The sequence below is a fragment of the Taeniopygia guttata genome, chromosome 11 (genome assembly GCF_048771995.1).
Source record: "Taeniopygia guttata chromosome 11, bTaeGut7.mat, whole genome shotgun sequence".
NCBI lineage: Eukaryota > Metazoa > Chordata > Aves > Passeriformes > Estrildidae > Taeniopygia > Taeniopygia guttata.
Window position 1 is genome coordinate 13,881,394 of NC_133036.1, and position 25,123 is coordinate 13,906,516.

At 41.5% G+C, this 25,123-nt stretch overlaps 1 protein-coding gene across 1 annotated transcript; it reads left to right on the top strand.

Moving 5' to 3' along the window:
* Window positions 1-33: 33 nt before the first annotated feature.
* On the top strand, window positions 34-24,309 carry VPS35 (VPS35 retromer complex component). Its single transcript, XM_030282645.4, has 17 exons — window positions 34-118; window positions 6,875-6,973; window positions 8,309-8,405; window positions 8,888-9,011; window positions 10,428-10,610; window positions 10,897-11,110; window positions 11,880-11,963; window positions 12,406-12,515; window positions 15,512-15,608; window positions 15,700-15,848; window positions 16,341-16,548; window positions 17,060-17,215; window positions 18,863-18,985; window positions 19,771-19,950; window positions 21,104-21,343; window positions 22,049-22,192; window positions 23,419-24,309. The coding sequence occupies exons 1-17, from the start codon at window positions 116-118 to the stop codon at window positions 23,596-23,598; spliced, it is 2,391 nt and encodes a 796-aa protein (XP_030138505.1). The 5' UTR covers window positions 34-115; the 3' UTR covers window positions 23,599-24,309.
* Window positions 24,310-25,123: the final 814 nt, after the last annotated feature.

Genomic DNA, 25,123 nt, shown 5'->3' on the forward strand with positions numbered 1-25,123 from the left:
GCGCTTCCTCGGCGCGGGCCAATGGGCGACGAGCGGCGGCAGGGCGGGGCGGGGCGGCGCGCGCGGCGCAGTCACATGACGGGGCGGCACCGGCGGGGGCGGCGGCGGCGCGACCATGGTGAGGGCAGCGGGCGCGGGCAGCGCGGAGTCCCCGCCGCGGGCGGGCCGGGCGGGCCGGGGGACGGGCCCGGCCCGGGGCAGCGCTCCGAGCGGCCACGCCGGGCCCGGCTGGGCGAGGGGCTGCAGCGGGCGCGGAGGCCGCGCGGCCCGGGCCGGGCGGGGCTGCGGCGCGGGCCGGGCCCGCTGTGCCGGCGGCAGCGCTGCCCGCGGCCTGGGCCGGGTCCCCACCGCGCTGCCCGCTCGCTTCTCGGGCCGCGGGGGAAGCGGTGTTTTACCGGGGAATCGCGGCCGTCCCGGCGGTCGGTTCCGTGTTATACCCGGGCTTGTGGCATTGCCGGTTCTGTGTACGTGTGCCGGGGCTGTCCGCTTGCAGCCTGCGCTCCAGTCCCTTCTGACCCTCCCAGACTGCTGCCGGAGGCTTCCCCAGTAAAGTTCCTTTCTTTCCCGGCAGAAGAGGTGGTTGTGCATTGGTGGGCGCAGCTCCTCAGCGCTCTTTGCCGCAGATGTTGGAGATGTTGGTGTTTGTTATCGGGGAGGCGAGGGGCAGCCTCTTCTCCCAGGCAGTTAGCCGTAGGACAGGAGGGCAGAGTCTTAAAATGCACCGGGGGGAGGTTCAGGCTGGACATTTGGAGGAATTTGTTCACAAAGCGGGTGACTAGACATTGGAATGGACTCCCCCCGGAGGAACGGGGGTCGTGGTCCCTGGCGGTGTTTGAGGAAAGACTGGACATTGGACATGGCACTCAGTGCCATGGTCTGGCTGACAAGGTGGTGGTTGATCTTTCCAACTCATTCATTCTGTGAAACCTGAAATTTTCTCATGGAAATAATGTATGCTGAGAAATACTTTTCAATCTTCAATGAAAATAAGGGGACGGGCAAGTTTCCTACTAAAACCCAAATACCTTTAATGTGCTTTCAGTGATGTGCAATATTCAATAAAATTTTAAGCAGTACTTGCTGTAACCACCACAATGTGTAACTAACCTAAGTGTGGCATGTGAACAGTACTAACAGTATATAGATAACGGGGAAAGAAATAACTGAATGCTCTATAAACAGGGATTGCTCAGTTCTTAGGCTCTTGGAACAGACTTTAAAAAAAAAAAAAAAGTTATATGTATGTTGATCTCTGTATCTTTGAGGCTGGGCAAAACCTGTACTGTTACTTGACAGGGGAATGTGAAATACTGAATTGGGTGAATGAGAAATGATTAATCTGTATAGCCACCAGTCTCTGTCCCCCACACAATATTTTGTGAGAGTCAATTATTCAGCAATGAAACTACGTTTCTTTGCCTGTCATTTCCAAGGGAACTGGCCGGACACTTGTCTGGTCTCATGGCTTCTTTCTAAGAATAGCTGTTGACAGGTGATTCAGAAAAAATAAAGTTACAGATGTTGAACATGGGATAATCACAGGTGTTAAACATGGGATAATTCCCTCTACCAAATTAGGCTCCCCTGTGATTTCCTGTGGCTGAGCTTGGTTGAAACCTTGAAGCTGAATGCTTAAGTACCTTTAACATGACTTTTTTTAAGAGGGCTCTGGCTGCTTTTGATCATACCCTGAATAAAAAGTCCTTCTCTTTAATACTTAATAGTGTCTTGTGGCTTCCTGTAGCAGTAAGCACCAGTTTCAACACATGAAAAATGCTTTAATCTCCCTGATTTATCTCAGAGCTCCTGAGATAGAAGTTCTGGAGCCTACAGTGTTGCAGAGAAATGCTTCCTGTATGGTATAAAATGCTTATGCTTTGGGTTTTTTTGGGGTTTTTTTTTGGGTAGTTCCCTCAATAGGTTAACCAGCAGGGCACTGTGTGCACCCAGGCTTCAGCTGTAGGCTGGCAGTGCCTTGAGCTGCTGCTGTAGCTCAGCCTCCTGTCTCTGGGGCAGCCTCAGGTGAGGTGTCTCAGCAGTGATGTGTTGGCAGTGGTGTCAGTAACAACGGGAGGAGGCAGGAAAGCCTCCTTGGGTAAATGCCACTTGTGGTGCTCAGTAGAGGCAGTGAGCAAACAGGAGGAAGTGCCGTGTGGAACAGGCTGTAAGCACATCAGTTAACTCAAGAAAAGGACTTGTGGAGATTAGATGAAAATGCACCTCAGAATGGAATGGAAGCACAACCTTTTACTCATTATTTATGCTCTGCATGCAGCTTGAGGCACCTGTGTGTCAGAACATGAGCTTTTAGACTTGACAAGCTCCCTGGAACTCTGCTCTCTTTCACTACTGTGTCATTCTTGAGTACTCCAAGGTAGCAGGTTTTTAAGTGAAATAAGTCAGCACATTGGTTATTATTTTGGGCCCTCGCTGGAGTGCAACTCAGTGTCAAATATGGAACTAAAAATGAATCTCATGGAGCTGATGTTAAAAAATGAGTAAATCTTACGCAATAGGTGCAATATTTGGTTTGTATGTTCAGGAGGAATCGTTGTTATGAAGATAGTCATGATCCAGAATAATGTTTGCTGCTGCAGTAATGCACTTCCCTAAGAGTTATCTGCAGGATAACTTGTATAACTATTCTGGTCAGCCAGTTTCAAGCTGTTTTGGGTTTTAAAAAATGGTTTTCCAAGGCAACTTACAGTTTAGGTTGCTAGCCTTTATTTAAAAAAAAAAAAAAAGCCAAGAAAACAAAACCTGAAAGGAACGAAAAGTACACCAAAAAAACCCACACCAAAAGCTAGCTTTCCTCACCCCCTCCCCCCACCAAATTCATGTACTGTGAGTTTTGGCTTCCATAACTTGCATGTGGTAACTTATGTTACCCTGTTAGCCCTGTGTTCAAAGCTAGCAAAAAGCTTTTGTCTCCTGTGCAGAAGGTACTGGTACACCTGGGGGAGGCAGTCCTCTGTCCTTTCTCCACTGCTCTTTGCTTCCTTGTTGCCTCAGAGGAAAAAATGAGTAAAGCAAAACTCTTCACATCAACTGTCCTTTTTTTCTACAACGTTGGCAGTGTATCTAGTGTGGGTATAGCTCAGACATTTCTAAAGTGTAAATAGCTGCATAATTGAAGCTATAAATTGCTTCTCCTGTGCTCAGGCAGGGGTTTGTACCTTATTATACATGTAGTTGACAAGGCATGATATTCTGTACTGCTGCTTTTGCCTGGGGTCAAAGTGTCTTCCTCTTCAAAAGCTGATGTTCAAGATTGTTTTTGTAGATGGACCTAGGACTCCACAGTTGCTTTTTTGATAAAATGACACTTGAAAAAACCATCTTATGTTACTAGGTTGGTAGTTTAAGTGTAAGATACAGAACATAAACAGCTTTACTCGACATGGAATCTGACAGAACTGTGTTCTGATTCTGTGTGTGTCCTGCTGGGTGTCACTAGTAAGCTTTTGCTATATGTTCTCTTTCCTTCATTTGCCTTTTACCACCACATCCTCAAATTTCAGGCATTTGTTAGTAGGATATGTGTGTCTTGATGTGATCTTGTGTATCACTTGGTAATAACCAGGTTATGTTTGGGAGCCCCTGCAGTTCTGGGGTTGAAAGTAGCTTGCCTTCTGAAGTTGGAAGAAAAGGGTAAGCTGATACATATTCAGACTTGGAAAAGTTAAGAGTTGGAACTTGTTCACTGGTGCTGCTGTTAAGATGTTTTGTATTCCTGCAGAAATGAAGCTGCTACAAGCGACCCCTCAAGTGACACAGCTGCTCCGTGGTAGGCTTTTGACAGCAGTGGAGGTTATTGTGCTGCCTGTGCCACTGGAAGATGCTACAGTTGTCTTTTCTTCAGACATGAAGTATAGTGCCCTTGTAGTAATTTAGTCTGATCACCTTCTCAGTCTTCAAGTCAGCACACATACAAACTTTCCTCTTTCTTAATTCTCCTTATCTTGGAGAGATACTGAAGAAATAAATTAATATCTTGTGTGAATATGAAAATGCTTCTATTGATGAATTCAGTACTTAGTCCCAGTGTTGAATACAGTGTGGGACCTGGCTGTTCAAATTTAGAGCAGAAGTGGAAGTATTCTTTGTCTTCTGTTAAAGCAGACAGTTTGGTGTGAAGCTGACACTATAAATGAATGGAACTTCCAACTTTTCCCCAACTGCTGCTAAACTACAGTGGCTAAAGGTCTCTAAGATACACGTGTATCTGCTGGGCTCATAGCTGGTATCATGAGAAGGATAGTTCAGAATTTGTAGCCATGATTCTACAACCAGTGTGTTTGCACACCCAAAGTAAGGAAGCCAGTGCACATAGACTCAGCCCTATACTTCTTGGGGTTGTAGCAAATACGTGTGTGTTTCAGTAATGCTTTGGCTTGGTGTTGCTGTTAAAAAACCTTCTTTTCACAGCCCTGCTTTTAGTGTTTTATGTGGCTCTAGGCTGAACTGGGTGCATGGTAATCTATTAATCAGCTGGGCTTATTTTACAGCTTTTTTGATGGTTTACAGCCTAAACTGCTCTCCCAGCACTGACTGGCCCTGTGAACAGCTGGGGATGGAAAAGCAGGGCTGGTGGCTGTGTAAACTTAATGCCCATCAGTGCAAGGGGGCTTAAGAAGTTGTGGTCAGTGTTGGCATTGCTGTATTGTTCCTAGCTGTGCTTTAATAGAGATTTGATGTGGTCAGAGCATATGGCATTCAGCTCAGTAGTGATTTATTTTCTCTAAAGCACTGCTATGGATTCAGGGGACTGTAGAGTGTAACCAATGTTCTGGCATAGACATAATTCATCAAGTCTGTTATGTGATGTTCTGATATTGATTACTGCACACTAGTCCCTGCACTGTCATTTTATGTTCTTTAAAAGTCTGATCTGCCATTGAATAATTAAAGCTTAGCAATTACAGCAAACTTCTGCTGGCAGAACATACTTGTTTCACAGTTTGAGGTTGTCTAAGGGTTTGTAGCTATTGAATTGCCTGGGAAATAGGTTCATCTAACCATGGTTGCTGCTTTTTCCATATGCTTAAATCATTTTTAGAAGACCTGCACATTGATTAATTATATATAGAGAGAGCTTTGTAAGAGGTGGAGTCACTAATTAGCAGAGATGGATTTTTCTGCTGACTAAATACACTTCTTAATTAGTTATTGTGCATAGTTGGAATATTACTGAGCACACAGACTCACAGAAGTGTTGGTTGGCAGGAACCTTTTTCTCATATAACCTCCTTGAAGCAGCTGTGTCACCAGTGTTGGATCAGATCAGCCTTGGTTTTGTCCAGCTGGGTGATTGAGGAGCTTCAAGAGCAGAATTTTGTTAGGGCATGATCGAGGCAGGAACACTATTGCAGAGCACTCTCTGTTTTCTGTATGTGGAAAAGGATAGTGGGGAGATTTCAACTGCAGAACAAGAAGCCAATTAAATATGGGAAATAACAGAGGTGTGAAATGTCTATCACCATTAAATTGATGTTAAACTAAAACTTCCCTGCTTTAATGAAGGCCTCAATTTTAATCTGTCTTCAACAGATACTTCTGGGGACTCCTCACATGGGGCATGTGGGAGTTAGTACTGAAGACAGAGTTTTTAAAAACATTAGGGTGATGTAATTCATGGCCATGAATTCAGCTTGTTTCTGAAATGCAGTTAAAAGGAGACCAGGGACCTTCTGAGCACAGTGGATGAAGGGAACAAATATAAATAGCTGAGAATTTACTGAAGGTGAAGGCTCAGAGAACCTGCTGTGCAAATGACTGTGCTTGGTATTTGTCATGACTAGAGAAGATGTAGCTGAAAATACCACATCAGTGCTTTTGTCCCAGCAGTATTTCAGAGAGGCCATCTGAAAACAAGCTGCAAGACTGAGAGAAGTGGAGATGCTCTAATGAGATGAAGGCTGGTCCTGAACAAGAGGTGGATGGCACTGTTTCCTTGTAAAGCCTTAGGAGGAAGGCTGGGTGCAGGTGGGGACAGCAGTAGGGGTTCTGGTCTAAGTTTGGACATCTTAGCAAATATCTTAAAGATGCTTGTAGAAATTGATCTCATTATTCTGGTAGAGGGAGGGTAGAAGCTGCAGTAGGAGAAGGCCAGTTATAAGTGGATTGAGGGGAAATATAAGGATGTAAGCAATGGATTTATTTAATATTTTAGGAAAACGCATTATGAACCTTGGAAAGTCAAAAGATAGTGAAAGTTTCAGTTGAAGGTATAGAATGTGTCTCTCTGAGGGGAAACAAGAGTGTCACTCTGACAATGTGACTGGGACAAGGACACATGAAGAATTGTTGTTTCTCTTCAGCTTTCTGATCCAATCTGCGAGTAGCTTCTACCTTCTGGAATGCACTAACTGTACTTTATCCTTTGCTTATCAGAAACTTGTCCTGAATGGAATGGTATGGCTCAGATAGCAGTTGAGAACTTGTGACTTGTGAGCACAGAAAGCATCTGTGCAGTTGCAGTGTGTGGTCTGGGCACTGCTTTGAAGCTCTGTGGGCAGAAGTAACAACAGTGCTTCCTCTCAGCACAGTTGTGTCTCTGCATTCTCTTGGAGCTTTTCTTTCCAGATACTTGCACTGGCTTCTTGACCTCTAAATGTTGGAAAGGAAAAGTTGGCCCTGCTCTGCCCCTGTGGCTTTGCTGTGGTGCTTGCAGGCTGCCTGTAACCTCCCTTCAGGTTTTTGCAGGGCACTTGAGCTTTCTCCATTACATGTCACACAACTATTTCTGACAACCACTGAGTGGTCACACTGCAGCGTCACTTGCAGTGCGTTCTGAAGTGTGGGACTCCAGTTTTAGTCAAGTTATAAGCAGCTTCATTGAATTCTGTTTTGTTTTGTTTCTTTTTTCCTCCAGCCAACAACACAGCAATCTCCTCAGGATGAACAGGAAAAACTCCTGGATGAAGCCATTCAGGCTGTGAAGGTGCAGTCGTTCCAGATGAAGAGATGCTTGGTAAGAATGTGACTTTAAAAGGCAATGAAGCTTCTTGTCTGCTAGGAATAAAACAGTAAATCAATACTAATCTCTAGTGCTATGAGGAAAATTAACCCTTTATGTATCTTTGTGCCAGAGACTTTGCCAATAAATGAGGCAACTGCTCATTGAGAGTGAGCCATAGGTATTTCTTTGAATGTGTCTTCCTGATTTTGCTCCAGTATTTGACAAGATAAGTTAAAAATGTGCCTTTATAATTTATATGCTTGCATTTAAATAAACCTAAGATGAACTTTATTATGAGATCATTGTTTATGTCCACCATTCTGCTGTTCTTTTTCATGTAGCCTTTTCTTGGTGTGACAGACTGAGAAGCTGCTGATGAATTACCTGCTGCATAGGATCAATTTTGTACTGATTAACTGTAGACAGACGTGTGAATTCTTCTGTGACTGGAAAGCACCACGGGCTAGTGTTGTGCTGAGATTTTTGTCTGGGAATTGTAGCCAATTCAGGCAGATTATGTAATCACACGTAGCATTCTCGGGTTTGAGAAGCCTCAGCTTTTATTTGGAGAAACTGCTTAAAGTTGCAATGAAAACTTAAATATTCCCATATGTTTTCATGTGGCTAGCCAAGCTAACTTTGTTTGAAGCCAAATAACAGTAGCAAGAAGTGTAACACCTCTTCCAGTTTTGTGCTCAGTGGAATGCTTTGGAAATCTTTAAGTAGCTGCAGCTGTGCTTTTCACTGCTCTCTGTGATTAAGTGGCAGTATAAATACACTGAGTGGATCACACTAGCAATTCTTTTTGTTCTCCCTCAAAATGTACTGCTACTGCTTATGATGGGTTGCTCAAGAGATTAGAGGTTTGTGGTTGTATCCTTTGATGCCAGGTGATGCACCAGAAGTGTAAGTTAGATGCAGACTAGCAAGGGGTGGCTTTCAGTGAGGTGTTCTTTATGGGTGAGAAGGAGGGGAAGGTGATGATGGCTGTGTGTATTGTCTGTCTCCTAGAGGTTTCTAGGAGATCTGTGAGATCTGAGCAAAACAACAGACCCGATTTGGAGGAGGGAAACACGTTCTGTTTTGCTTGCTGGATAGAATCTGAGTGTTGGGTGGAGATTGCTGCATAGATTTTAGATTTTTCTACCATTAGCATTGCAATTTATTACTGTAGCTCTGTCTTCAGATGTATATTCTTATCACCTCAGGTAAAATGCTCACTTAGTTAGCATGGGTGGTGTAGTATAAGCTTGATATTAAACCACTTGAGATTTTTTTTCATAGATAAAAAATCCTGCAGTTGCCTAGTGTCATTTCTAACAGACTTTTCTCTTTCCTCCTCTGAAGGACAAGAACAAGCTCATGGATGCTCTGAAACATGCTTCTAACATGCTTGGGGAGCTGCGGACTTCTATGTTATCTCCAAAGAGCTATTATGAGCTCTGTATCCTTTCAAGAGGAAACTAATAGTTGAAATATATTTGGAATCGGATATTCATCTGCTTTTTTGGTACAATGTATCTTGTATTAGATACATATTAGCACTTTTCTCCTCAGTGTTCAATTATGTGTATATATTGTAGGATAATATACACTTTACTCACTGTTTAGTTTTTCTCCCTGGTGTAAAACAGGTCTTTCATATCTTCCTCTGGGAAGTTTCAGGAAACTATATCAGTTTCTAAAAACAATATCAGCTCTGTAAAATGATTATTTTATTCCTTTTTCTAATATGCTAAAAATTGATCAAAGGTTTGAGGTTAATTTTGCACGTTTATCCCAATCATGATTCCTGTTCAGAAGTACTGCCTGCTTAGGCATATTTGTATTTGGTTCAGCATTTGTCTTCCTAGGTGTGAATGAGCAAGTTACTATGAAAATATGTTGTAGACATTCTCACTTACAATCCTTAACTATGAGGAAAAGACATGGCAATTTCCGATGAACTACACTATTTGGAAGTCTACCTGACAGATGAATTTGCCAAAGGCAGGAAAGTGGCAGACCTTTATGAGCTAGTACAGTATGCTGGAAATATCATTCCAAGACTGTAAGTGTGTGGATGTTGGTGTATGGCTTTGTTTGCTTTTTCTTTTTTAAACTGGTGAATAGTTGACCAGCTCTGGGTGCAGGCTGTGATTGGCTTCTCAATCAGTTTACAGTGGTCAATAGGATTTCTGCCTATCTGGAATGGATTACTGTGAAACTTCTGAGATTGGGCCATGAGTGCAGATGCAGAATGTCAGTTCTTCCTGTCAGTTTGTTAATTTTGCACATGACCAAGATGAAAGCACTTCAATCTTGGCATGAAGTTGGCTTTTGGGTAAAGAGCTGGTCAGTGGAAGATAACCAAGTACTACATTCTGATCAGGGGGATGGACTATGCATTTATTAACCATTTCACTTACCTGAGGATCTAGATCTTACCTTCTCCCACACAGTAGTTGCTTCATAACCTTCTGCCTTTTTAGAGAATAAGAAGGGCGAGAAGGAAGCTGAAAGTCTGTAGTAGAGTCTTTGTGTTTATGATTTTTTTTTTTTTTGCAAAGTGGTAGCTTGCCAGAAATTATACTTGAAGGCTTGTGCGGCTTATATTTAAATATGTGACTGTTGAGCTGCAGTACATCTTTGACATAATCAGTTTTGGGATTTAGGTTTTGCTTGGTACTCGAGTTTTTCATTCCTGACGTTATGTTCATGCCAGGAAGATGCTCTGGGCACATCAGGCTGTGTCTTCATGCAATTTCTGGAGCTTGGCTGATGGCTACCACAGTGTCCTCACCTCTGTGTGTAACCATCAGAGTTGTCTTCCTGCCTGCTTGTAGCTTCTGGCTCTCTGTGATGAGACTTGTGGTGCTTTCATGGAGGTCCTGTGCATGGGGCAGAGGAGCAGGCAGGGAGGGGTGAGGCCTCTAAACTGAATACCTGTAGGTTCTGAGCATTGTAGTTTTTTTCTTCTAAGCTGAAGGGGAGTCCAAATATACTGAAGCAGCAATCTTCTGCATCTCACATATTCCTGCTGCTTGTTACCTTAGCAGAGGTGCTGAGGGAATGAGTACAAAGCCAGTAGTTCCTATCTTGCTAGACTACAGTGTGAGAGAGGTTAAACTACTTCCCCATCATAGGTTGCTAACCTATGTGTGTCAGAACTGTGTTCAGTTTAGTGGGATGGTGGAAGTATAAACGAACTGGTCTGAGAGCATTCAGAACTTTGTGAACATTTACACATTCAGTATATCAAGCATTGTAATGAGGTCTAGTGGCTGTTCAGACTTGCTGTGTTCTATAGCAGATGAGAATATGCGTTGAAAGCTGACAAAATATCCTAAATTATGGGACCCAGGTGATAATTTTATTGCTTTTTTTGTGCTTTGGAAATCCTGCCATAATGGCCAAAAGGAACTATTGCCTTTCAGTGTGATGGTGTTACTTTTTGATTTATTGTTTGATTCTGTGCCTTTTGCAGGTATCTGCTGATAACAGTAGGTGTTGTCTATGTCAAGTCATTTCCACAGTCCAGGAAAGATATTTTGAAAGACCTGGTGGAGATGTGCCGTGGAGTGCAGCATCCTCTTAGAGGCCTCTTCCTTAGAAACTATCTCCTGCAGTGTACCAGGAATATCTTACCAGATGAAGGCGAGCAAGCAGAGTAAGAAGGAGGGACTATAACTTGATAATATTATTGTTAATAGAGCCTATTTAAATTTTATGTGTGACTTACTTCAGATTTGAGAGAAGTAGATATACTAGAATTCCACAGACTTGATAGGTGTTTTATCCATTAAGAATTCCCTTCTAGCATTAAAGTTCCTCACAAGTGAGGATGAACCCAGAAATGGCACCCTCTAACCTTATTAAAACTTGTGTGTTCACCAGTGGCTGGAAGGATGAATGCCTCTGACAAGCTTTTCTGTTCTTAACCTTATCAATTGCAGTGAAGAAACTACTGGAGACATCAGTGACTCAATGGATTTTGTGCTGCTGAACTTTGCTGAGATGAACAAGCTCTGGGTGCGAATGCAGCACCAGGGCCACAGTCGGGACAGAGAGAAGAGGGAGCGAGAGAGGCAGGAGCTGAGGATCCTCGTTGGAACAAACCTGGTTCGCCTCAGTCAGCTGGAAGGGGTTAATGTGGAGAGATACAAGCAGGTGAGATAGCTGTCCATCCTTTCTGACTTCTGCCAGCTCTTTCCAAACTAAACTAGTCTGGACTTCCAGATGAGCAGCTGGAAGTGTTACAGCTTTGCTAAAAGTTCAGTAACCCCAGTGCTGCTCAAACTCTTCACCTGAGGAAAAGTTGTGAATACTGGTATACAATGTGTTCTCAGGCCAAGGACATGTTTCTCACATTCTCTTGTAACATTCTGTCTGTGACAGTGACAAGAAATTCTAAACCTTTCCTTCTTGATTCCCATTTTCCTTGCAGAATAGTGGGTTGGTCTAAGGGATGTGTACACATCCAGTGTTCTGGGATAGACTTCACAAGTTGTGAGGCTGGGCTTACCAAAGCATTCAAGAAAGCTGTTACTGTGTGAAATGACAGTGAAGGAAATGTATTATTTAAAAGTCTGTCCCTTGTAAGTTCTACCATACAGCTGCTGAAAACAGCTTGGAGTGGTGCTGCTGAGACCCTGGGTGTATGCCAGCAAAGTCAGTAGCACTGACTTATGAAATCAAAGCTTGCATAATGTATGAGAGGGATAGACTTCTGAGATCAGTAGGTTTTTTTTTTCGTTTTGTTTTTTCCTCTGAAGGATGAAACTGCAGAAAAATGGGACTTCTTATCAGAAAGTCTTTATGTTGAGAATCACCTGAGAACTGTTAGAAATTCTATTCTGCTTGGATTAAATGTATGTATGAATGTAAACTTAGAAGGTAATTATAAAATCACTGCAAGACCTTTTCTCCCCTATTCCAGATTGTTCTGCCTGGAATACTGGAGCAAGTTGTGAACTGTAGAGATGCTTTAGCTCAGGAGTACCTCATGGAGTGCATCATACAGGTGAGCTGCTTAAGTTCAATTGCAGTGATGGGGCACAAGGACACTTCTGTACACGTAGTCAGGTTCAGGTAGTTTTCACATCTTCCTTATGGACTGGAAAACTGAATCACTGGGACTTGTACACAGTGGCTTGCCCTTTATTTTTTACCAGATGAGCAGAGTGGGGATGGGCCCATTTTGTGCCCCTTCTGTTTCAGTAGCTTGTAAGCATCTTAGCAGTAGTGCCTGTGTTATGAGTTGTAATAGAGAGGTGAGCCCTTGAATTACCCATTTGTTTTATATCTCTTGCTTCATGCATTTACCCAGTCATGGTCAGTTTCATAGGCCAGAGTGTATTTACTGTGTGGCTATCTGCTTTAGAATTATTCTGTTGCATTTTTCTTCTATGTAACAATGGGCAAATTCAGTTTATAACTTGATGACTATCGATCTAAAACTTCAGGTTTTCCCAGATGAATTTCACCTCCAAACCCTGAACCCATTTCTCAGAGCCTGTGCTGAGCTGCACCAAAATGTGAATGTGAAAAATATAATTATTGCTTTAATTGACAGGTGAGTGACCAAGGGGGTGGAACTTGACTCAAAATTAAGTTTGTGTTGTGCACAAGCGGATGATAATTCTTCTATCATTTGAATATGTTTAATTTTTGATATCACTTCACTGTTTCCATGTCTTTCTATCAGCTGTAATTAAAGCTGTGAAGAAGTATTATTTCTGTAGCTTCTACTCTCTGGACTCTGCTTTTACAGCTTCCAATGAAACCTGCTTTATGGACTGATTAAAACTTGTAAACAGATTAAGCCAGGAAACAGCCCATTTAGTATTGAGCAGTTTCATGCTTCAGAGCTGAAGTGACAGCAGTGCCCTGCGTTGACAACCACATCACTCATAGGTGCCTCTTTAAATCTTGAAGATCCTAATGGCTAAATTGTCTGTCAGGAATACTTCACCTTGCAGGGTCAGAGATCAGAGAACATAACAATGCTTCTTCAGAGCAGAACCAGTAGAAAATGGAACTACCTTCTTAATTCTTACCTTGCCACTAGCATCTTGACTGTTCTCTCAAAAACATGTTTGTCATGTGAAGGTACTGCTTAAAACTGCTTGCACTGAGTTCAGATTTGGGGGAGAAATCGTAGAATCCTTTGTGTTGGAAAAGACCTTTAAGGTCAAACTGTAGTTTTAATTTGTACCCTGAAAGGAAACACAGATTTGCAGTGAGCACCTGCACTTTCTTACTGCAGAAAGGAAGTGCACTTGCATGGTTTGTCTCAGGCTGTAGAAAAATCTTGTCCTTTGCATTTGCATCCAGACATGTACCTTCATACATCTGGTCTTCAGTTAGCACAGGCATCTTAGGTCCTCCTGGCATTCAGCATTGGGTAGGATTGCTGTATCCTCTCTTAGTGCCTGGAGAGGACTTGTGTGTATTGGGTATGACTGGTACAACTTAGGATCTTGAATTTTTTATTTACCAAGTCTGTAGTTTGTCTTCTCCAAATTATGTCATATTTATATGTTCAAGACTTTGGTTTTTTTGGAATCTTTCAGTGTTTGTGCATTTGGCAAGAGATACTGTGCTGTCTTTGCTGCCTTCATACAGAGATATTCACAGGAGTTTTTTAGTTTCCCACACTTAGATGCTGTGGCTCAGATTTTTCATAATTTTGTTAGCTTAAAAAAAACCTCCAAAAATGTAAACCCCCAATACCACAAAACCCCCAAATCCCAAAAGATGTTGCCTGTAACTGATTTCTGAGACTATCTTGATTACTTTTAAGAGAGGTCACAGGATATTTTGTTAGGCTCTTACACTGGAGTGTGGCAGTGCCATTCTTGTGAGAAGGCTTTCCTTGTGTAGCCTTTGGTGTCCTGTTAAACTCTGTATCGCCTCCACAGTAAGGTTTTTGTGTTGTTACTGTTACAAACACCAGTAAGTGACTAACCAGCAGTGACCCTCTGTCCTCCCAGCCTTACCCTGCTCAGGTTTGTTGGGCTGCTGAAGGCTTCCAGAGCTCTCTCTTTGGGATGTGGGACAAGGCCAGAAAGGTGGCAGCATGATTGTTATCTTCATAGTATGGCAGCTTGGGATTTTGACTGTAATGCTGCTGCCAGTGTTGGAGCATATGAGTGATCTGTTCTTGGAATCCATGCATGCAGGGAGGATGTTGCTCTTGTGTTTGGGTTGGAGTTGGTAGCTGCAATGGCCAGGAGCTTCAGTGTTGTAGTTGAGATATGAAGCTTCCCTGCTTAGGTTGTGCCTCTTGGCATTTCTCATCTTTGTTTCAGCTGACATTGGTTAATTGAATCTGAGCATCAATGACTGCTGAAGAAGCTTGTGAAAATTTTATCCTTATTCCTGTGGGGCTTTCCTGCTAAAGGAATCTCATCAGATAGTCTTGCTGCTTTGGGATCTTTGTTGCCTTACTAAACCATTCATGACTTTTAATTATGCTGCCATCTGCCTGCAGCTTGTTCATACATTGTAGCATTGCTGGCTTTACACTGTGCTGTTGCCAAGGAAAGCTGCCTTGTGCCTCTAAGAAAAGGCAGTGTTTCTGGTTTTAGAAAGTCTGCTTCTTATCACCCTAATCGAATATAAGAATAGTTCAATGTCTTGTTTTTCCTGGCAGTGAAGTTTTTTTTTGCCTCCTGGCCTTTTCTTATGTGTCTCTTTATTTCAGGTTCAGAATCAAAATTGAGAAACCCTATAGAAAGAATTCTTAAAAATTTAATGCAATGCCTTTTCCTAAATATTTTTGTAGTTCTTTTTCTAATTCAGAGTATAATAATCTCAATAATTAGAAAGTCAAGATAGCAGTACTGAGCTTCTTAAGCTTCAGCTCTGGTAAGGTGAATAGTGGTGCTTTCTATCCTGTATCTCATTTTTGCAGAAATGGTGCTTGGCATGACTTTCTCCTCTTACAGATAAAAATAGCTCTCACCATCTCCTGAATGCTTGCTGGATGGCAATTTCTTGTTCCCACCCCCCCAAACCCCAATATTCTTCACTTCTCCATTCTTCTTAAGTTCACTTTGTCTTTTGTTCTCTGCAAATAGTGTAAGTTAAAAATATGTTGGTTGGTCTTTAGTGACAAAGAATAGTTAAGTCAGCATATTACTTCTGTGTGTGGTTTTTTTTTTCTGGAGGCTGTTTTGTGGAGGATGCTATTGGGAGTCTAATTTCAGTAATGTCACTGAATGAATAAATGCAGGATATTTACTCTTCCATCAGCCTACTCTATACCTCTTTATCTGCTTGGAAAAACAGAGCACTTGCTTCTAGCTGAAGAACATCAATTAGGAAATGTCCTTCCTGTTCCTTCTTCACCTTGCCTTTTCTGTCAGCACTTTTTTCCAGGACTGATAGTTACCAGGCTCAGTTGTTCATAAGGCTTCTGACTTCCATTAATTTATTTTTTGCTTGTAATAGAGCTTCCAAATATACCTAAAGGACATGCTTTTTCTGTCAGTCCCTCTTTCTGCTCTGTATCTGAGGAGTGGAAAAGCTATCCTGACCAAGCTGCTTTCCTTGCTCTGTCTCCAGGTTAGCTTTATTTGCACATCGTGAAGATGGACCTGGTATCCCAGCAGACATCAAACTGTTTGATATCTTTTCACAGCAGGTTGCAACAGTTATACAGGTATGTTGGATATCCCTGGATGCAGTTTTGGGATTGGTTTTTTGCAAAGTTCTGTGCTTTAGTATCAACTTTGTGCTGTCTTAAATTTCAGTCTCGGCAGGATATGCCCTCAGAGGATGTGGTATCTTTGCAAGTTTCTCTCATTAACCTGGCTATGAAATGCTACCCAGACCGTGTGGACTATGTTGACAAGGTGTTAGAGACTACTGTGGAAATATTCAACAAACTTAATCTGGAACAGTAAGTGTCTCTTGCATTTCCTTTGGTATGGCAATTAATACCCTAAAATCAGGCCTTCTGTGTTTCATCACATTTGGTGAGATAGCAGAGCCATGCTCTGGGTGTGTAAGGTCACTGCTTTTGGACTGAGCTGCAGGAGCCCTGATAAACTCCTGACTAACCAGGACTTGCTCCCCTGTGCATAAGTTGTGCTGTTCATCCACACCACATGTGTGCCTTTTGTAGGCACCCCTTACAGCACTCTGGAGTTCTGCTATTGCTGTGTTTGCAGCCACACTCTGCTTCTGCTGGCAGCAACTTAAAACATGCATTTGTTACTGTATGTCCCAAAGAGCAACATCTGACTTATTTTGGTACTCATTTCCTTTCTCCCTAGCACCAAGTTGCTTGCTGGTTGTTGTGTACCTCAGAATTCATCCAAACCAGATTTTAAACCTCTCTACATGTGTGAGCCACTGATTAATTGTAATTTTTGTATATATTTTCTTCTAGTATTGCAACAAGCAGTGCTGTTTCAAAGGAGCTGACTAGACTTTTGAAAATCCCAGTTGATACTTACAACAATATCCTGACAGTTCTGAAACTAAAACATTTTCACCCACTCTTTGAATACTTTGATTACGAGTCCAGGAAGAGCATGAGTTGTTACGTGCTTAGCAACGTGTTGGATTATAACACAGAAATTGTGTCCCAAGAACAGGTATGATATAAGTTTATTTGAAAATCTAGGTATTTAAATGATTGTTCAAAGACCTGAAAACACACTTAGTGACTTCATGCAGGCTATGCTTTGTTTCCAAGCCTGCATGCCCCTGCTTCCCCTGGCACAGGCCTTGTACCACTTGGTAATTCTTCCTCCTTTGTTCTTAAATGTCTTTGAACATCTTACCTAACCTCATCCTAGAGGCTACTTCTGATTTACCACACCTCAGCCTAGACAGTAATCTGTTAGGTGTGAAAAAAGACCCTGAATCCCTTTAAAACTGTGTCTGCTATCTAAAGAAGGCTGCATAGCATTTGGAATCTGAATTTCCTCTGCACTGCTGTGCTGCCCTGTCCCACTTGTGCTGAGAGGGACCCTTCTTCAGGGTGTAAGGCACCTATGTCAGAAGTATCACCATTATGAGTGGCTGTAAAGATGTTTCCAATTTCTGGCAATTTATGCTTATGGACTGCTGTAGTTTAAACAGAGCTTCTATTGCCTTTACCAGGTTGATGCTATCATGAATTTGGTGTCCACGCTGATCCAGGATCAACCAGATCAGCCTGCTGAAGATCCTGACCCTGAGGACTTTGCGGATGAGCAGAGTCTTGTGGGAAGATTTATTCATCTGCTGCGTTCTGATGACCCCGACCAACAGTACCTGGTTGGTGGCTGGTGCTTCTCAATGTCTGTGCTCTCTGAACTGTCACAGTTCTTGCATTACTGACTATACAAGACTTGAGTGAAGCTGGGAGCTGGGGCATCACTGCTCTGGCTCTACAAACTCAGCAGAGAACTTTATGTATGACACCTTTAGTGGTAGGATAATATGCTGTTTATTCAGAAAAAGCAGATGACTACTTAAGCATTTGTTGATGGAAAATTTTCATCCCATGAGGTTGCAACTGTCTGTATTAGTTTGTGAAACTCCTAATGTTCTGACAACTTCTTATAACCGTCTATTGAGAACACAGAGCAAGTGCTGTTTGGAGTGCTGTGCTATTTGTGTATTTTGATACCAAGAGAAATGCAAAAAACCTCAGAAAATACAGCTTAGTGTTTTTGACCTTAGGAATTTTAATTTCTGTAAGGATGGGGTCTTCATACAGCATGTAGTATCCTGCAGCTTGGTTCCAAATGCTTTTCCTCACTGCTTGGTTCATCTGTAGCAGTAGATTTGACATGTCCTTGAAATTTGTGCATCATGGTACCTGTAATGGTTTGAGTTGATTTATGGCAGGTTAATGTAGTTCTGTTGTTAATCTGCTGTACCTGGCTTTAGGGAGGTCACTTCAAATAAACTATCTTGAGAAGTGTGTGTTGGAGTAGAGGGCCAGGGATATTCTGCCTGTGCCGGATCCACTGGAGAAGCTGGCAGAAGCTGTGATGAAGTTGGATCTGCTACAGATGGCAGTTAGCTCATGTCAGAGTCAGGCCTGCTTAGGGACTACTGTAAAGTTACAGTTTGTGCCTGAAATAAATGTCACACTGTATAAACAGTGAGAATAGAGCAACAGAATAAAGTACAAGCTATACATAGCACAACTAGCATTGATTTAGCTTGGCTTTAAGGTCTGGTATAAAATACTTGCTTGAAGTGTAATGAAACTTCTGTAATGGAGAGAAGAATAACTTTACAGGAACTGCAGTCAGTTGTGTTTCAGGACTTTATTACTGGAGTAAAGCAGATGGAGTAAAGCAGAAAGTTGTTTTTTTTTCCTTATAGAGAACAAAGCTTCCCTCAAAGGATTGCTGGCACCAAGGAAATGAATATTTCTACCCCAAAAGAATTTACATAGCTAGAGATGTTGAAGCTGTTTCTGCAAAGATTCTGAGTGTCAGTCTGTCTTTCTCATCTAGCAGTGCTTTGCTTTAATCATGCTGACCCCCTTTAAATGCCATCAAAGGACTTGTCACATTATCTTTTAGGTACAATTCTATGAGCTACTTAACACCTTTTACTAAAATGCTTAACAGCTTCCTCAGCATCACAAATGCTTGCATCAAATTTTTCTACAATACAACAGCAGCAGGAAAAATCCAGGGTTATAGGATTTTCACAGTATCTCACTTTAAATTATGCATTCTGTATGGAAGAGATATGAAGTGCAAATTCAAACAGCCTAGTCCAAGTGTATTAGCCAGAGTGGCTAACCAATGTGTAATGGGTGATTACAGACTTCTGTATATTCAGGTTATTTACATGAAATCCACATCTAATCTAAAAATACGTTTAGGGTGGGGCACTGTGCTTCCCTTGAGTGCATGTTTGTGTGAAGGATTCTCTGAGCTCACAGTGCTTCTGTTTTAGATCCTCAACACTGCCCGGAAGCACTTTGGGGCAGGGGGGAACCAACGCATTCGTTTCACGCTGCCGCCCTTGGTTTTTGCTGCCTACCAGCTCGCTTTTCGCTACAAAGAGAACTCCAAAGTGGTAAGTTCACCTCTAGCTTGTTCTTGTATGCTTGCTTGGCTTTATTTGCTTGAAAATGTATTTTGTCTGGCTGCATAAATATGCTCAGACTTGATACAGAAGGCTAGTTTTGTTTGGGTTTTTTTCTCAAGGTTTGAATGCTTTATAATTTACTGAAGATTTTTATCAAGTCATAGGAAATTACTTTAGTACTTGAGAAGTGAAGAAGTAGAAATTGGCTAGTTTTGTTTATTCATTAAGGTGACTGATTATGTAACTTTACTAGAGACCAGAACTGATGGCATGAAACTGTTTTTAATCTGAATATTGAAATTCATCAATTTCTAAATTGTAGCTACGTTATTGTAATGTTTCTAAAACAAAAAAAAAAGCACTTGCTTTAACTTGTACAGTAATAATAAAAGTGTACATTAAAATAATGACTGATCCATTTTGGCTCTTAAATATTTTCTGATTGAGATAGTTACCTTAAATATTTACCTTTATTGTGGCTGTTATATTATGGGGAAATAAGGTTAAATATTTGTTAAAATACGCTTCAAAATTTTCTTCCACTTCTGATTGCTCTGGACTGAACAGAATTTTTTTCCCCTTGGCTAGCTAGGCTTTTGCTGAGTTATGTGCTAAGCATAGCTGTCCTATCTGCAGTTCAGTGTAGGCTCCTGAAGAAGGCTCTTACGAGCTGGTAGGAAAAGTGGGTGTGAAATTCTTGTACAATTGAGAGTCTCTTTTCCCTGTTCAGGAAAAGGCTCTTGTTCAAGCCTTTACTTGCTTTCCTTGTTTAGGATGACAAATGGGAAAAGAAGTGCCAGAAGATCTTCTCATTTGCTCATCAAACCATCAGTGCTCTGATCAAAGCGGAGCTGGCAGAGCTGCCTCTCCGACTCTTCCTGCAGGGAGCACTGGCTGCAGGAGAGATTGGCTTTGAGAATCACGAAACTGTGGCCTATGAGTTCATGTCCCAGGTGAGTGTCCAACTCTTAGAGCTGGTGTCCTGTGCTGCCTTTAATTTGATTTGGGTAGGTTTGCTGGACGCAGAACCATCCGGTGTGATTAAAACACCTGAAATGATGGACAGCCAATGCTATTAGGTAGAAACTCCTCATTTCATTCTTGCTTCCCAGGCTGCTGTGGAATTAAGCTCCATTGCTACTGATTTGAATACTCAGTCTGACAACAGTGGTATGTTGCAATGCTGCCTCCTGCTCGTGTAGTTGACTCACTGGAGGAGTGTAGTTTCTCAGCATAAAATGCTCCTTCACTGCTTCTGTCTCCAGCTCCTGATATCCAGCTGGTATTGCCCTGACCACAAGCACTCTTTGGAAGTTTTCTAAAATCTGCAGTGTTCACAACTGCTATGCTGGGTTTTGCCAATTAAAATCCTTGTATTGGAACCTATTATAAACTACTCTGAAAATCTGTTTGAACTTATGACTTAGTCTTAAGCCTTATTTGTTGCAAAAACCTTCCCTTCCTACCCATCACATAAAGAACCAATGTGTTCCATGTTATCCATGGTGTAGCTTTGTCCTAATCTTTCCTCTAATACTGCTACTAAATGCATGTTTTTAAACAGAGTTACTGATAAGCTGGGTTTGCTCACTGTGTTGTATCAGTTACTGTTGTAGCACAGTTCTGACTATGAGAGCAGCATGGCAATTATGTACTTTCCCTTGGAGATACAGTTCAGGATTTGTCTATCCTCTGAAGACTCTTCATCCACGTAGCACCAGTGCAAGTGCTTTTCTTACCTACTCCGTCATCACTGACCTGCCATCAACTTCTGCTCTGCTATTTTGTGTGTTTCAAAGAACCAAATCTTCTTCAAGGACTATTTCTGTTGAAGTTCTGTGTTCGAATAGGTGCTTGAAATGAGGAAAAAGTCTTCAGATTATATGTGGGATCACACTTGTTTGCTATGACCACTTGAATACTATTTCTTGTAAGACCTTTTCTGGTCTGTGGATTTATTTGATTTTACACCCCTCATGAAAGATTTTTTTTCCTGCCTGAAGCTTTTAACAAATGCAAAACTGGACAGTTTCTTGTTGTGTGAGTAGCAAGTGTTTTTTTTTTTCTGATGTGTTCTGATTGAGTCTTGCTTTCTCCCTTATCTAGGCCTTCTCTCTATATGAAGATGAAATCAGTGACTCAAAAGCACAGCTGGCTGCAATCACCTTGATAATTGGGACATTTGAGAGGATGAAGTGCTTCAGTGAGGAGAACCATGAGCCTTTGAGGACTCAGTGTGCACTGGCAGCCTCCAAGCTCCTGAAGAAGCCAGACCAGTGCCGAGCTGTGAGCACTTGTGCCCATCTGTTCTGGTCTGGCCGAAACACTGACAAGAATGGAGAAGAGGTAAGAACAAAGTGACAGCAGTGGGACAGACACATCCTGCCTCAGTAATAGTTCTGCCTTCCTTCTGTAGACACTTCTAAAATAGATACATTGGTGAAGTAGGTTTGATTAAAATTTATTCTAATACATGAAACTTCTAAAACTCACTGGAGTATAACCTGGATAAATAAAAACATGGAGAAAACTCTAATTAAGGGTGGAAGTACCAGGCAAGCTTTTGAGTGTTAGCTAGTTAAAGGCTAGTTGACTGGGCTGCACTTTGCTTGTATTTATTATGCATCAGTTTGCATGTGAACTACTAAACTTCCAAATTACAGATACAAGTTGTTGAAGTAAAGATAAAAGAAACCTCTATGTTCTTCAGGTCTTGTCACATAAGCTGTTGTCATTTTAAAGAGCAGGGTTTGAAACATATTTTTCAAAATATGCATTATGGTACATGCTACAAAATTGAGTTAATTGATCTCATAATTGTAGGTTTTCAACAAGTGTTCATGCTACTGTGTGATTTAACAAAATCTAAAAATCTAATGTTGGTGGCAGTCAGGCGGGGTGAGCTTTCAGTGACATCTTGCTCTTTGCAGTCTGTGTAGTTTTGTGTTTCTGTGGCAGATCCCCAGGAAATGTTTTGTGTGCCAAGGGAAGAGATACTGGAGCCCCCTAAGGTTCTTTTATTTGTTGTAACTTTGGTGTTTTTCCTTCTAGCTTCATGGAGGAAAAAGGGTGATGGAATGCCTAAAGAAGGCTCTGAAGATAGCAAATCAGTGCATGGACCCTTCTCTGCAAGTCCAGCTTTTCATAGAAATTCTGAATAGATATATCTATTTTTATGAAAAGGAAAATGAGGCGGTGAGTGGTAATCCATTCTCTGTAGCATCTGTTTTAAATCATGTTTCTTTAAGCTCTTCATTCAAACTTACAGCACAAATTCTCTTCAGCTTGCCCTGTAGTCTCATGAGAGGCACAAGTTCTTGTGATAAGAGGGGAGTCAGTTCTTGATGTGCTAGTAAAAGTATTTGTTCTTCTCACATTGGGGGGAAATGTTTGCTGTTCAGTTATGAATTTAAATATTGTGAGACTCATATACCTAAAATATTTTAGATTAAAATTTACTGGAACTGAGATGAGAAAGTAGTAAGATTCTAGCTTTAGAGGTACCTAACTCAATGTGTACATAAGGGAAAGAAAATTCTTTACAGGTGTTCATGGTCACTGCTGACTCTGCCAGGTTGGTGTAAGCTTTAGTTTCACAAAATAGATATGACACCATATGTACTCAACTTAAACTGTGTGTGTATAATCTGAGTTAGTCACCTGATCCATTTTCTATTAGCAGATAAAGAAGAGTTATGCAGTTTGAAAAACCTGCTTGGTCCAGTAGACATCAGGGTCTTCTCTGATGTCTGCTCTCAATCAATGACATTAAAGAATACCCTGCAGTTCTGAGAGAATTCCTAAAGAAATCTGAGGGATTTGCTGACTTTCCAATAACTGAACTGGCTTCTCAGTATAGGCGTGCTCTAGTATAGGTGATGCTATATCTGATGGAGATGAAAATAAAGCTTTGAATTTCAAAGCACTTGGCAGATGTAAAAATATTCTCTGGGTACTCTGGTGGCCCCGCAGCACGTTTTGTGTAGTGCTGAACTTCAGCCTATAGGCAGCCATGACTTGTTATCTAAGAATAACTTTAAATCTGATATTGCCATCCTGACTGACTTCTGTAAGAAACAATTATCTCACATGCACATACAATCTGATGGTGTGTGCCATTTGTTTGAAGATTTTTAAATTTGTATTGAATACACTGGAAAGTTGGAATAGTTATGAAGCTGTGGGCTAATGACAAGTTTTTAACCTTTGGTGGGATGGGAGTGTTTCCACAGAACTGTGAAATTGGAAGGGTCCTGTGCAGAAACAGAGAAGGCAATCCCCAACAGTTTGTCTGCATACAGTCTTTTCAGCATTTTGAAGGATTGTCCAAATACAAATAGCTTAAAGACAAGTCTGTCAAATCTAATGTCTGTGCACTTGTACACGGGTGGTGTTGATGACTTCTGTTTTATGTTCTGTAGGTGACAATTCAGGTTTTGAATCAGCTTATACAGAAGATCAGAGAAGATCTCCCAAACCTTGAGTCTACTGAAGAAACAGAACAAATTAACAAACACTTTCACAACACACTGGAGCACTTGCGTCTGAGGAGGGAATCACCAGAATCTGAGGGGCCAATCTATGAAGGTCTTGTTCTTTAGAAAGACACTCACTGTACCCGTTTTCATTTACATACCATATTTTTTTTTAAGATAGGTTCCTAGGTTGTGCCTTTCAGAAATGTCAAGTTAACATTCATGTGTTCAGTCTGGCACTTCAAACACTTGTGTTGAGTACTCTAACAAATTTGGAAGGTTGGACCAGCAACTACAGGTTTCATCAATTAGCATGGCTGAAACTTTTTTTGAAATCCATGTGACATGGTAGGGCTCTTCAGTTCTGATTTCTCTTCTGTCTGTTCACTGTTGCTTCTGTAGCACTAGAGCTCTAAACTGGCAGTGACTGTCAGCTGAAACTGTGTCTGATCCTTACAGAGCATCAGATTTTTGGGATTATTGTATGTCAAATTCTGCTTGTGCTTTTCTTTTAATGCGAGTTAAGACTAAGTGTAATATTTTTCCCTAAAACTAGAATATATTAATGCATGTTTGGAGAGTTTTAAAGTACCATGTTCAAAAACAGAAGTTATATTTTGCATATTAAGGCTCTGTGACATTCAGTGAGGGCCAGTACTGTGCACAGGGCATATTTATCAAGATAATTTTGTTCCAAATAGTATAAAAAATAGAGAAATTTCAATCTATATAGATATGTATAACCTTCATTACTGTAAATTTAGGGGAAAATGCATTACACAAGTTTATTCCGTATCATGATTTTGCACCGGTGAAACAATAAAGTTGCTATTAACACCTGTTGTTTCATGTCTCTTCAGAGCCCACTGTTGAACCCAAAGCTAATGTTGAACCTTCTGATAAAAGTGAAAGAACTTTGGTTTTGTAGGGACAGAATAATGAAGGCATGGTTACCCTGGCCGAGCTGGGCGGCTGCTGGCATTTCTAATGTAGAAGTTTGTGATACAAACCCAGTGTTTCTCCACATGGTGCTGAGGTGATGTGTGCTCACATTTCAGAATGCTTTTATGACATACTTGGAGTGAGGAAGAGTCCTCCTGGATTGTGTGCCCAGGGAGTGACAATTGAATGACAGTGCTGTAGGAAACTGAGCAGTAGAGCATGGCCAGTGGCAGCTGCTGTGAAGCTGGTCCCATCCGTGGGTTAATGCCAGTTGCTGAAAGTGTTGACCTGTCTGGTTTGCCCTGACTGAACATGGTGTTCTAAAGATAACATTGAATTGCATTACTCCTTGAGTGACCCGTTTTCTGAAAATGTGTCCTGGCTTGATTGGATATTAAATGAGACTTTGGTGGGATTGTTCAGTAATTTAGTGCTATCTGTTTTCTGAAAAAAGGCAAATACAATCCTAGGAAGCAATTGCAGAGTAGACAACGATTAGATTGTTAATATACTGATGAATAAGTCTGGCTTGGAAGGGAGGAGGAATGAATGGGAAGATAATTTAAAGGCTTTACTTCCCCAGGTTTATAACTGATGCTAATTCAAAAATCTTCATGTTGCTCTGTATCTTTTGAAACTGTTCCTCATAGGAGAACTGTTAAGCTGGTTTGTTATAGCACATCTGTAGCAGAATGTGGTGATAATGTTC